Raw genomic sequence first — 13,144 nt, 5'->3', positions numbered from 1 at the left:
GAGGGAATGGGTATTTATAGAATTTTTGAAAATAAATTTAAGATTTTTTTACCTTCCAAATTAATTTTTAGGGTGAAAAATTATCATTGTCATTTAATTCCAGCCGTTGGATTGTTAGATCCAACAGTTGAAATTAAATAACAATTGCATAAAAATTTCCTCCAGACAAAAAAAAGAAAAAATGCATGTTGGCAATAGACCCATGTGCTTGTGGAGCCCACCACCAATGATCTGGTGATTCAATGACCAACAATGAATTAGCCATTTGCCTGGGCAGGTGGTCCCCATGAATTGCCTTAGAGCAAGTTCACCCGTTGAGTCACCAGGATTCACTGTTTTTTAGTGTTCATTTCTACTCTGTGAGTCACAAACACAGTTTTCAATAAGACTTGGATCACCAGGTCAGTTTGCAGGTCACCAGGGTGACCCAGAAAGTGACCCAGGGTGACATATGGCAACCCAGGTGTAGATACCTCTACTAGCAAGGCTAGTTTGCTACCTCACCAAGCATAAACAACACCCTCATGGGATCCAACCGCTACTTGCATCTTGTAGCCCTATGTTCAAGGTGCGCTACGGTATCCGGAAGTCGCAAATCCGTCGCCGGGAAGCCACCTTTCCGGCCTTGCCAACATGCCCTCACAAATAGGCTTTCTAGACTAGAAATGGTGGTTGCTTGTGTGAACCCCGGAAAAATATGTCAAGCCTAGCGGAAATCGTACGAGAAATTATTCAACGATCCCAATAAATGTCAAGATGCTCGAGGAAATTTTCAGAAATTTTCATAAAGTGAAAACCTCAATTTGAGGGTTGGATGAAAAAGTACACGACACCACGAGTTCGTGAAAATTTTTAGGGAATTTTTCGGATACCCAAAGTATTTATAATAAATTTCTGAAGTTTGGAAATTATGGAAATCCATTTAAATAAAAAGAATTTCCGCGGTGCAATCCTAGCCGTTGATCTCACCACCGTTTCATCCCAGCCATCCACCGCTTCCCCCTCTTGATCCTAGCCCTTGATTACAATTCAGGTTGAGATATTTATAATCCTGGATCAGATCAAGGATGGGGATTAGTTCAGAAAACACGAGAGAGAGAGAGAGAGAGAGAGAGAGAGAGAGAGAGAGAGAGAGAGAGAGAGAGAGAGAGAGAGAGAGAGAGAGATAGATAGAGGAGGGTGCTCTGACCCGAGACGCAGCACGGCCCGAGAGAGAAACCTGACCAGAACTTCCACGTCCGGCCACCCCCCGACGGTGCAAGGCCACCAATAGCTTCGTCTCGGCGTCGCCTACTTTCCTGCATTCTCAGATCGTCCATGCATCGACGATGAACGGAGAAGCAACGACTGGAAGCTCCGAAACTTCTCCGGGAATCTCTGCAACTTCCGGCGACTTCGGCCACCGTTTGGGCCGTCTGTGGTATGAAACTTCCTCTCCTCGTCATACGCTACAGCCCAGCCTACTTAGTTTTTCAATTTGATCGAGTTTTGACTATTGTGTTTCTGGGTTCCTCTCGGTTTCGACGCTGTTACCGATGCCGGCGACTTCCCCGGCACTTCCTGGCTTGATCTCTGGTTCGACTACACCTATAGGCGAGGGCTGACCTTGATTGAGGATAAAGTCTGGGAATTTCAGGTTGGTGGTTGTCAGTTTGTGCTTCATCACCAAACGAGCTTCGTCAAGTTTCCGAAAAACGTTTAAGATCAAAACAAGGTGAGTCGAGTTGCTTTCGGCTTTGGTGAATTATGATTCTCGTTACGATGTTGATGGGTTATTGTCTTGGTGGAGTTGTAAATTCAGAAACTTGGAATTTTGGACATTGAGGCTTGGATTGCCAGTTCAACATCGAGTTCTTGGAAGGCTGCTACAAGGGAGTTAAGGTTAACCTTGCAGATTGTAGTACTGAAGGTAAATTCGAGTTTCTAGATGGAAATGTTTATGTTTGGCTTGGTACGGTGATGTTGATGTCTCTGTGTGAATCTGTCATGTTGTCTTACTCTAGGTGTTTGGAGCTTGTGAATGAGTTGTTGATTCTGTGTTGGTATTGCAATTGTGGATTAAGTTTTGTTGTGATTAATGAAATGGCTGTGAAGAGTGAGATTGGTCAAATGTGATCTTGGGTGTCCCACACCTTAATTGAGAATGGAATAAGGTTGGTTGGGTGTCCATAGTAATTCCGATTACTATGTGACGAAATTGCTAAGGATACTCGAATTTATTTGTTCATGAAGTTGGGAATTTGTTATAACATTGGTTTGCATAAGCATTTTGTAAAAATGATAGTGAGTAAAGAAAAGAAATGTGTATATATTGGGTGGCCTTGATAAAATTTGGATGCACCTAATATATATGGTCGATATAGTGATTTAAGTAAAATGTTCGGTAATTTGGGTCAATTATCGAACCTATTACGATTGGTCAAACAATTGTCAAAATGGTCGATCCTGGTCAAATCAGGAAAGGTTGGTCAACTCCTGGTCAAACCAGGAAAAGTTGTCGAGATTTCATAAAATTGTTCAAAAGATATTAACTATCGAAATGTCAGAATTTAGGACTCCAATTACCTGAGGAACGGAAGGTTCGCGACTCTCGGACTACGTGAAAGTAAGCATCGGAATCCAGGTAGGGATTCAGGACTCTCCTCGGTTAGTGATTTTCTTATATTGTTATTAAATGATGCATGTTAGTTGGTATGGTTTGGTTAAGTTCAAATGCAATGCATACTAACCAAACCATGTGAGAAATGGGATGGCTTGAGAGCGAAGGGTGGCTCTGACTTCCTTGGGTTCGATCCCCAAAAATTCCGGAGGGTTAGTTACGCCGGTCGTCCGGGTATTCCGATCTTAATAACGAGCCCGGTACGTGTGTGTAGCTAGGTAGTGGACGCTCTCGCTATGCTTACCTGGTGATAAATTAATTTGAGGTAAGGTCGTGTAGTGGGTCTATGGGACCGGCCATCAGGTAATATTTGGATTTGGCGCCGTATTTATTTAAGCCTCATGCATCTGTTTTCAAGTTGAAAAACATTAAAGTTTGTCGTTCCTTTTAAATATTTGGTTTAAATATGTTTTCATACTGGGCAGCCCAAATATTTGTTTATTGGTTTTGAGTCTATTTGAGGTAGAGTTCCTGTTGAGCAGCGAGGACGAAAGCTCACCCCCTACAACAGTATGGATGCAGGTATTGTGCACTGGTGACGGGACAATAGCGGAAGGAGCTGGGTGTGCGGAAACAAGTTCGGAAAATCATCGTTTGTACCTTATTCTAAATTCTATTTCTCGCACTCCGTGTTTCGGAACTTGTGGTTATTTAGCATCGTGTCAAATTTAGTTGAATTCTCTTTCATTGAAATTCATACCTCGTGTGATCCTTATCCAAGTACTGGATGAGTGAAATAAATTTTAGCAACTCAATTATTTTCACCTCAAAAATATCTGTAGCTTCCGCTGTGTTTCTACGAAAAGTTTTCAGACAAAATGCCTAGCGGTTCTCTAGAATATAAATCGAGCGTTCGGTTTATGTTTTAGAGGCTCGCGGCACTGTGACGTGCTTAAGCTGGTGAGGTGCAGCTTGGGGCGTTACAGCTTGTCCCACATCGAAAACAATGTAAATGAGAAGCATTTCTTCACCTATAAAAGGAATGCCTCCTCCCACTTAAACACAATCCCATTACATCTCTTGTAATCTTGTTAGGCCGCAAGGCTCGACACACTAGTACACATTCAAGTGGACGTAGTTTCCCGCTAAGACGGGAGACGAACCACTATACATCTCATGTCACTCTCTCTCTCTCTCTAAAGCTAACTAGAGATCCCACAGATCACTAACGTTAACACCAGGGCACAAAATACACTGTGCCAGTGACCTAGAGAGTGAAAATACACATAAAAAGCAGTGAATAATAGGTGACCTGGTGACCCACATGTGAACTTGCTCTTAGAGCATCTTTAGCAGACTCTATTTTGACTCCTTAGCTATTTTAGAGAGCATGTTTAGCTTTTTATATATTTTAACAGCTGCACCAGACTCCTAATTGGCTCTCCATTATAACTTTTAGCTATCTCACTCCTAAATATAGAGAGCGAGATGAGGTTTTCTATAATTTATAAGATTCATTTTGAGTTTTTTTATGTAATTTTTAAGAGCTTTTTACCATTAACTACAATGGGCTATAGTTTCTTCCCACAAGCAAGATTTATAATTTGTAGCCCATGCGGTCATAGCACAATCACAGCCCATTTGTACAAAAATAAAAGGGCACAACAAATTCTAATTAATTACGACAGTTGCCACAACCTTCATTTCAGTTTTATCCAAAACCAAACTCGTCAATGCCATATCTCCCCAAAATCAAAACCTCTCTTCCATTTCAGCAGTGAAGCAATAAACATGGCTCAGGCGACGAACCAACAAAGCGAGGCTCCGACGATGAAGCAACAAAGCGAGGCTTCCACGGCCAAGCAACAAAGCAAGGCTCCGACGACAAAGCAACAAAATGAGGCTCCGGCGGCAAAGCTACAAAACGAGGCTCCGGTGAAGCCACGCCTTGAAGGTCAATAGCCTATTGAGGGTAAGTAGCTTAGATTAATGCCTTAAAGATCATTTACCTAAGAAAAGATCATTTACCTAAGAAATTTCTAGTTACTGAGGGTCAGTAGCTATAGTCTCTGATTTTTGTGCTTTTTTTGGTTTAATTTTGTAGATCTCTTGTATGAGGATTACTGGAGCGAGCTCAAGTTCACCATCACTACCTACAGTCCCACAGGAATGGTTAGTTCTTTATCTCTTCTGCCCTGCGATCTGTAGAAAGTTAGGGTTTCAAATCTCAGTTGATTATTTTATCTCATATGCTAATCCTTGTTATTTATTGTCATATTCTGGTCTTGGACTGCATTTATCATCTATTTATTTAGTGAAAATTGAAGTACCGAGTGTATTTTTTGCTGTAGTGATGCATATATTGAACTGAATTATCCTTGGTTACTTCAACATAATGAAAACCATATTTTCAGTGATATAGCTCGAATCCCATTGTGAATTGGTTCGATTCTAAGCTTCCTCTACTAATTTTCCTTTGTAGATCATCTATCTATGGAAAAAAGTCAACTTATTATTGGTTTACTAATCTTACTGAGGGTCAATATCCTATTATGGGTCAATAGAACCTAATCACAAAGCCCAATTATCTATAAGATTAGTTTGAAAGAGTGAATGGTATAGGCTTGAGTGGAATAATTAATGTAATGTAATTGAGTGAATGCTGCATTCACTGTGTTTTATGCAATCGTAGTAGTAATTTTTTGTAAGGCAAGTTGAGTTTCCTTTTTAAAATCTGAATTGATGCTAAGGCATGCCTCAGTTTGTGAGTTTAGCTAGTGCAATATGATATAGTCATCTTATCAATTCTTTTGATGTGTTTCTATAGCTTCAGAATCTCATTAAAGCTGTTGATTTATAGCATATATATATATATATATATATATATATATTTCATTGCTTTGAAAATGTGGGATGCATTATATGATTTCCTTATAGTTCTATTATTTTGTACCGCATGATAGTGTAAATACATTATCAATAAATTTTTGAGGATCAGTAGCCTATTAGGGGTCAGTAGCTTTAGTTTGGATGCTTTGCTTTACTTTGTGTTCACGCCTTCTTAGCTTTGCTTGCTTTGGGTGAAGTATGTGTGCAACTTTACTTGACTACTGCTATGTTCTGTTCGTATTTTAAGAAAAAGATCTCATCTTTTTTGAAATTTGAACATCTCTAGTAAGAATTTCATTTTTGAGTAGTGAGCCTGTGTTCCTTGTTAGTCCTCTATGTTTGTTGCAAGCTGTGTGATTAGTTTGTGATTGTTATTCTTGAGAATGTGTTTCTTTTGGTTTAAATTTGTCCATCATGTTCTATCACAACATAATTAGGATCAGATACATGGATAATGAGAAAGCTACTGAAGGTCAGTATTTAATGATTAAGCTACTGAGGTCAATATTTGTTCATAATGATGTTCTATTGAGGGTCAATACTCATATATTCGCATATCATATATACAGATTAATCGCAACGGCAAAGAGGAAGGGGAAAGGACTTGTTGAAGAAGCAACAAGTACTCAAACGAAAGACAAAAGAGAAAAGTTGTTGCAATTACAGAAGAGGATACAACAATTGAATGGAAGAAGATAAGACCACATGCAGAGACCCAATTACATACAATAGAAATGCAATTTGCATGCATTCTGGGCTACCATAGACATCTACAGAATAACAATTGGAAAGAAGATATAGGGAAAGCTAAAGAAAATGTTGTTTTGAGGATTATACGTTCAGCTCTATTAGTTGAGTGTTTAAAGTTATATGACTTTAGGTTGACTATTGTTGATCATGATCAAATTTTGAGCTTGTATATCCCATTTTTGTATTTATTTCTAATATCAGTTTTTTCAGCTCAAGTTGGAAACACTTAAATAATGATGATCAATCTTTATTTCATGTCATAATGGGTGGGAAGAGATTAATTTATGGGATAGAGAAAACTGGGCTTATATGTAGATGCAGAATCACTTATTAGCCAACAAATTAAACTCTAGAGAGAAACAATACAATCAAAGAAAAGAACAAAGATAAGAATTAAGTATCCTTCAGAATGATATTGAAGGTTAGTAGCGTTAAATCACACTAACTGTCCAAAACTCTTTAAATTTATAGAAAACTTTGTAAAGGTCAATTTGGTAATTTACTCGTTAACATAAATCAATTCAAAAATGAAAGGAAATTGCCGCATGGGCTTGGCCTTTGTGCATGGGTAAGCTACAGTACCGCAAGGAATATGAAAAAAAACAGGTCTGCTAGTGGTAAAATCTGGGTTGAAATTGTACCTAGTGGTAATTTGCTAAATTTTTAAATACATTTAAACTATTTAACCTCCCTTTAAAAAATAATATAAATTCAAAACTAGCTATAATAGAGAGCATTGATACAGACGTATTTCTAAAGTGGCTAGCTAAAATGACTTTTTAGCTACTTTGGCTAAAATTTGACTAAAAAATGGTTAGCATTGCTAAAGATGCTCTTATTGATTTGTTGCTGCTGCATCCATCAATTTCTGCCTCTTTTCCAATTGGTTGGTCAATCAGTACACCAGTGCATTTGCTATAATTGCCAATTTGCTATCCGAGGTTTCACCTTAGTATCAAGTTGCTACCCTACGTTTTCAAGATTATTGTAGACAATTTGCTACGCTATGTTTTATTTTAGTCAATTTGCTATCGTTCCGTCAAATTTGCTACGGTAGGCTTTCAAGATTATTCAATCTGCTTTCCTAAATTTTCAAAATTAGTCATCTGGTAACCTAGATTTTCAAAACTAATCAATGTTTGGATGAAGGAATAGATGAATTAATATGACATAAGGGTAGTAAATTGGCTAGAAATAATTGAACATTTTATTGTATTAAATAAATAAAATCAAGTGTTAAGTCAAACCACGTCAGATTGCCACGTGGTTTGAAAGGAGTACATAAAAATTTCTTGTCTAAGTTTGGTTAGGGGTTGGGCCTATTCGGCTCATGATTCCATTTAAAGTCAAGACCCTGTAACTGTAATTCAGGATAGGAATGTGTGTCATTGTGTTGAGACCGCAGCCAATCATTCCAATGCGTTGTAGGTGTTTTGATTATGAGTTTTTGATTACTACTAAAAATTACTTCTTCTAAAGAAAAAATATTATCAAAATATTATTTTTTAACATGCAGCCGAGTAAATAAGGTTTACAACCAATAAATGCTAAGATAAAAAATTTAGTGTCCACTAGATAATTGAGAAGAACTTGATTTTATTGATAAATGATAATATACAAGATAGAAACCCTAAAGCACTAACAAAAGGCCAGATTAAATAACCCACGGGTCAAAAATAAATAAATAACCCAATTAAATAAAAAAAAATATGAAAATAAACTGAAACATTAAAATCCTGATTTGAGGACTTAGACGACATCTTATGTCAGAAAAAGCCCATAGGAGATTGACTTGTCTCACTGTTCTCTTAAAAATGTATTAATAGTCAAGCGGAGGTCTGAGCCTAAACTTGCACAGTGCTAATTTTCCCTTTCTTGCGATAATCCATTTGCTCTTTAATCAGCTCCATTTCTACATAAGATATTTAAGACAGTGAATACTAATTCTGTAATAGTTCACTTGTCATTTTTCTTGTGAGTACAAAAAACATGAATTGATATTAGGAGTTGACATTTGGTGTCGCATTTTGTCAATTCACTTTGTTCTGGTATTGCTGTGGTGAACATATTGTTTTACTTATTTATTTCTCAATGTAAAATTGATATTGACAATATCAGTACAATGGGTAGGTCACAGGCCTCATTGGCTGTTGTTTAACATTTACAAGAGATATAGTAGTTGTATAGCAGTGGTATGGCTGAGCAATAGTCTAATCTCCAACCCCATAGACATTGTCTGATTGTCATATACATAATCCAAAGCACAATCAGGTGCAGCAGGGATACTGTGAATCAATAGATGCCAATATTTTTTTGAAAACTATATAATGCCCTATACTATATTTGCAAAAGTATGGGCAAAAGAGTAACAAACTTAGATATGAAATGGAGTTTATGAAATGATAGCATTGGCCGGTGAATATTCTATAAACTAGTGTCAACATATATAGGAAGGAATCTTTGTTTGTTATTCTAACTTCTCTTCTCTTTTTTGCAATGGTTTCCAAAGCTTGGCATGCAGTGTTTTAATTATGAGTGGTTGCTTCGTCAGTCACTTGACTACGTACAGTTGCTTCTATTAGTTTACTTTCCGATTGACATTCTCACAATTGTAATACATGATCGTCGTATATTCAAGAGAACTAATTAATATATATAATTCACAAGCTACCGATCCAAGAAGCCCATGATCCAAGAGATCCTCTCTATGTAGAAGTTGTATATATAACTATTTAAGCACCGACGAAAGAGACATTCCTACTTTAAGAAGTTCTAGACTCCAGAGCTACACATGCTCTGTGCATACAGTACGTTTCTCTTCTTTTTGGTTTATGAGCTCAATACCAAGATATCAGGATTAGAGTCCAGAGAACATTAGCAAAAGAGCATGCCTGGGTCTAGGTTTATATAGTTAAAAATGGGAGAGTTTTCAGTACGCCGACATACACTTACATCAATATAAATAGATGGTTGGATAACATAAACTATTTTTTTTTTTTTAATGTTGCCTATAAATATTAACGGTCGAGATTCACTGAATCTGCTGGTTCACTTGCACCACCGGTGCATAGAAGAATTTTCATAAAAACATATGGTAGGGATACTTGGAAAGTATTATATATATATATATATATATGTATGTATATATATAAAGGATACTTGGGAAGTGGATTCTTAATAAAAACTGTTTATCTGCTTGAAAGTCACATCGTTAAGCCAAAAAAAAAAAAAAAGAGTTTGGCTTTAGGCTTATATAGAATCTCACATTAGAGACTTGCTCTAAGTCTTGTAAATTAATATATAGATCTTGTGCATCTCGAGCTAGTACCAATTGATTTTAGGTAAATGACTAGATTTTTACATAAACCACTACAGTTATTAAGTTTATTCATTCTTATAGTTTCTAGGATTGGAAGGTACGTGGAATAGCTGTAGCTCTTGGCATGGGTATTATCCATGATTCATTTAATTAGTGAATCCTACTAATTGATTATTATATATGGAGCTGTCTGCTACTCAAAGGAACCTGAAATGACCTTTCCGAGGGTTTTGCTTCCTGCACCATTACCGTTGTGCTCCGTGTGGCAAACACCGACACCCTCTATCAGCCTACGGAACTGTACATACTTAACGGCACCAAAACCCTAATTGATTGATTACCCTGTACACACTCATCATGTGCACGCCCGCCTGCATAATTAATTTCCAAAACATACTTAAACCCTACACTACCACCTACATAGCTACATAGAGAGACTAGTCTTGCAATTTACATTGATCTCTCTCTCTCTGTCTCTCTATCTCTCTCCTCCTCTCCCTCCCTCCCTCCCTCTTGCCCCCCTCTCTGTCTCTGCAATATATTCTTGGAGACAGAGTTAGGGTTTGATGAAGCCTTCAATACTGGTGATATATGGAGAGATCTGGATGGAAGCCAAACGATGATCATCATCACATATGCCCGAATTGCCCCCGGTGCGGTTGTTCTAACACCAAGTTTTGTTACTATAACAACTACAGTTTGACACAGCCTAGGTACTTCTGCAAGGGCTGTAGGAGATACTGGACCAAAGGCGGTTCCCTCCGGAACGTCCCCGTCGGAGGCGGGTGCCGGAAGAACAGAAGAGGGTCAAGGTCGTTAAGGCTATCCACCAACACCACCACGGCTACCGGGAGTAATAATGTGAATAGTGGCACAATTGGGCATAATTCATATGGAATTAGTAGTTCATTGGATCCAGATTCTACTAGCTCCGGAGAGTCCAATCAGGATGCGCCACCACGTATTGATCTCGCAGTCGTTTATGCAAACTTCTTGAATCAGAAGCCAGTTTCCAGGAGTTCAGGATCTGATCAGTTGCCAGAATTTCCTGGGGAATTAAACCCGGGTTTAGATTTTTCAAGCTGCATAGCAAACATGAACATCAATGCAGGCTCAGGCTCAAGTATTCAGTTGGTGGAAGAAAATGGTCTTAATGGATCAATAGGATGTCACAGTACTCTATCTGAAAATTGTGGGACCATCAATGACCACATGTACTTTGGTGGGTTAGACCCATTAATCGATCATCATCAGAAGCATCAAGATCATAGCAGTGATCTAGTACAATATGCAAGTAGTACTCATGAATCAACTGATCATTTTGGGTTGCCACCATTGCCAGACCAAGAAGTATTGTGGTCTAGTTCTCACGATCAAATGATGGCTAGTCCTATCATGCAACCTACCCCTGTGCTCGGATCAGAGGCTCATGATCCAAACCTGTTAAATTGGAGCCCCTTATTCGATTTACCATGTAATGGAACTTTCTCCAGGACATGATCATGTGAAGAGAAGACTTGTATTATTCTTCATTGAAGTCTTGTTTTGCATATACTAAAATATATAATTACTCATGGTCTCTTGTATAGAATAGAATACTGGAAATTGAAAATCATTATCATGCATGGAATAATCTATAAATGCTCCTCTTACTTCCTTTTTTTTTCTCTTCTGATTCATAATCAGATGTGTAATTTTGTGTATTCCCTTTAAAAAGTGGGACATTTATTGTAGTCTCAGCTCGATTCATAATCCAAAACTCTAACCACATACCAATTCATCCCTCAGTTTAGCTGACATCCGGAATGCGAATCATACGGTACTGTTATATATGTAAAAGATTAATTAAGCACTATATAATTCCAAATTTCCAATTGTTAACATTGTAACTCAATATATATTGTTGAGTCATTCCACAATTAACATGAGTTTTGAAGGTCTGTTGGATCAACCAATGTACTAGTACTGTACTGTCTTCTTTGTAGAAGGCTAGGGTTTGCAGAAACCTCCATTCTCTATTCCTTACTACCTTGTTAGTTTCAGGGTGAAGGGAGGATGAGTTGCATGTTTCTCAAAGAGTATGTTTTAACTGCTTTCCTATACAGTGTCTATTAGAGTTGTTAGAATCATGCTTTAACAAATTAGAACTCATGAAAGAAGCTTCTGCTATTAACAAAGACAAATTCTAATGTTGAAAAAAGATGCTGATATCCTAATAGTCATTCATGTGTAGCAGAAAGTCAGAAAGAACCTGCAGAAACTTCTCTCAGAATTCTTTCAGTTTTCTTGGTCTTTTCTTAATATTAACTACTGTAGCACTTAATGACTTTCCGTCGTGTAAATCAGTATCGAAAACTACCCGTAAATAATGCAAGAAATCAATTCTTGGTCAAGATCAAGGACTGAATAGGGTTGATATAGTCCAAGTGATGCCCTCGGCCCATTTTGGAATGACGCCGTACGTTATTATTTGTCTTTTGGATGAGAAGGCAAATTTTCGAGAAGTATTCAAATGATCAAATCTATGAAGACCACATGAATTGAAACCATGTTCAGGTTTTTGAAGAACTGATCCAGCAAAACAGCTAGCTAGCTGGATTCAAACTTTTGTAGTTTTGTTTTTTATTTCTGAAGTTAGTGATTGGTTAATTGGAACTTGGAATGAGTCTCTCAATAATCTAATAAATTGAAAAGTACGTGTAGCTATTATTAGTGGAGGGCTTGGCTTAGCAAACTTTAGGGGATTGCGTACCTGAAATTGAGTCCAACTCTTGATCCCATAAACGCCCATGATCCAAGAATAACCAACTTCCATGCCCTTTGAATATAACTACACTCGATAGACGTCTAGGATGAAGTGCCTACAATTAAACTACAAAGTTAATTTGGTCAGATGAATCATACCAGCTACGTATTACAATGCGTTAATATCGATCAGATTTTCAATTAATAACAAATTCAAAATTATACAATTAATTATATGGAAAGGGAGAGGATTCAGATGGAAAGGGAGAGGATTCAGTGCACCGACATAAATGGATGGTTAGATTATATTAAATACACTCTTAGGTTATTAATAAAAATATTAATTATAAATATCAAGAATGAAGATCCTCTTATATATAAGTGTTAGGTCATTTGCACGTTGCACCGTTGGTGCATAGAATAATTTTCACCCTTAATTATATTAGAAAGGCATTTGATTTTACAAAAAAAAAAAAAAAAACTAAAATTAGAGCTGTGTAAAAGTAAAATGACAATTGGAATTGGTCTACTCATTTCATTTCATAGTCTCTTTATATAGGGATTGAATTACAACGGAAATATGAATTATATTAAATACATTGAATGCTGATTGATCTTTAATCGTGCTGATTGATGGCAATCGTTGATTCCTTGATTCCCTCTCCGTCAATTGCTTTGACGAAGGCACATAATCTGTTTTTCCTTTAACACTCCCCCTTGTGCCAAGTCAAAGACGAAATGGTGCATGAGTTGTTGCCTCACTAAAAACCTTGCCAAGTAACAAAAAAAACCCTGTGGGACAAAAAATACACATTGGTCGAAGGAAAAGAGCACAACGCACC

The 13,144-nt window shown here is 37.4% G+C and overlaps 1 protein-coding gene and 1 long non-coding RNA gene across 2 annotated transcripts; both read left to right on the top strand.

The window, feature by feature from the left end:
- The first annotated feature begins 1,131 nt into the window (after positions 1-1,131).
- On the top strand, positions 1,132-2,511 carry LOC112191275. The gene is made up of 3 exons (XR_005808610.1): positions 1,132-1,420; positions 1,594-1,714; positions 1,802-2,511. It is a non-coding gene; the product is annotated as an uncharacterized LOC112191275 (long non-coding RNA).
- Positions 2,512-10,148: 7,637 nt separating this feature from the next.
- On the top strand, positions 10,149-11,057 carry LOC112194294 (dof zinc finger protein DOF3.5). The gene has a single exon (XM_024334543.1). It carries the CDS (start codon positions 10,149-10,151, stop codon positions 11,055-11,057), a length of 909 nt encoding a protein of 302 aa, XP_024190311.1.
- The last annotated feature ends 2,087 nt before the right edge of the window (positions 11,058-13,144 follow it).

Source organism: Rosa chinensis, chromosome 3, assembly GCF_002994745.2.
Source record: "Rosa chinensis cultivar Old Blush chromosome 3, RchiOBHm-V2, whole genome shotgun sequence".
Classification (NCBI taxonomy): domain Eukaryota; kingdom Viridiplantae; phylum Streptophyta; class Magnoliopsida; order Rosales; family Rosaceae; genus Rosa; species Rosa chinensis.
Note: the sequence above shows the minus strand (reverse complement) of the source record. Positions and strands in the feature narration are given on the sequence as shown.

Bases quoted from the DNA above. Each gene is read 5' to 3' on its own strand.
- LOC112194294 (XM_024334543.1), top strand. From the start codon at position 10,149: ATGGAGAGATCTGGATGGAAGCCAAACGATGATCATCATCACATATGC.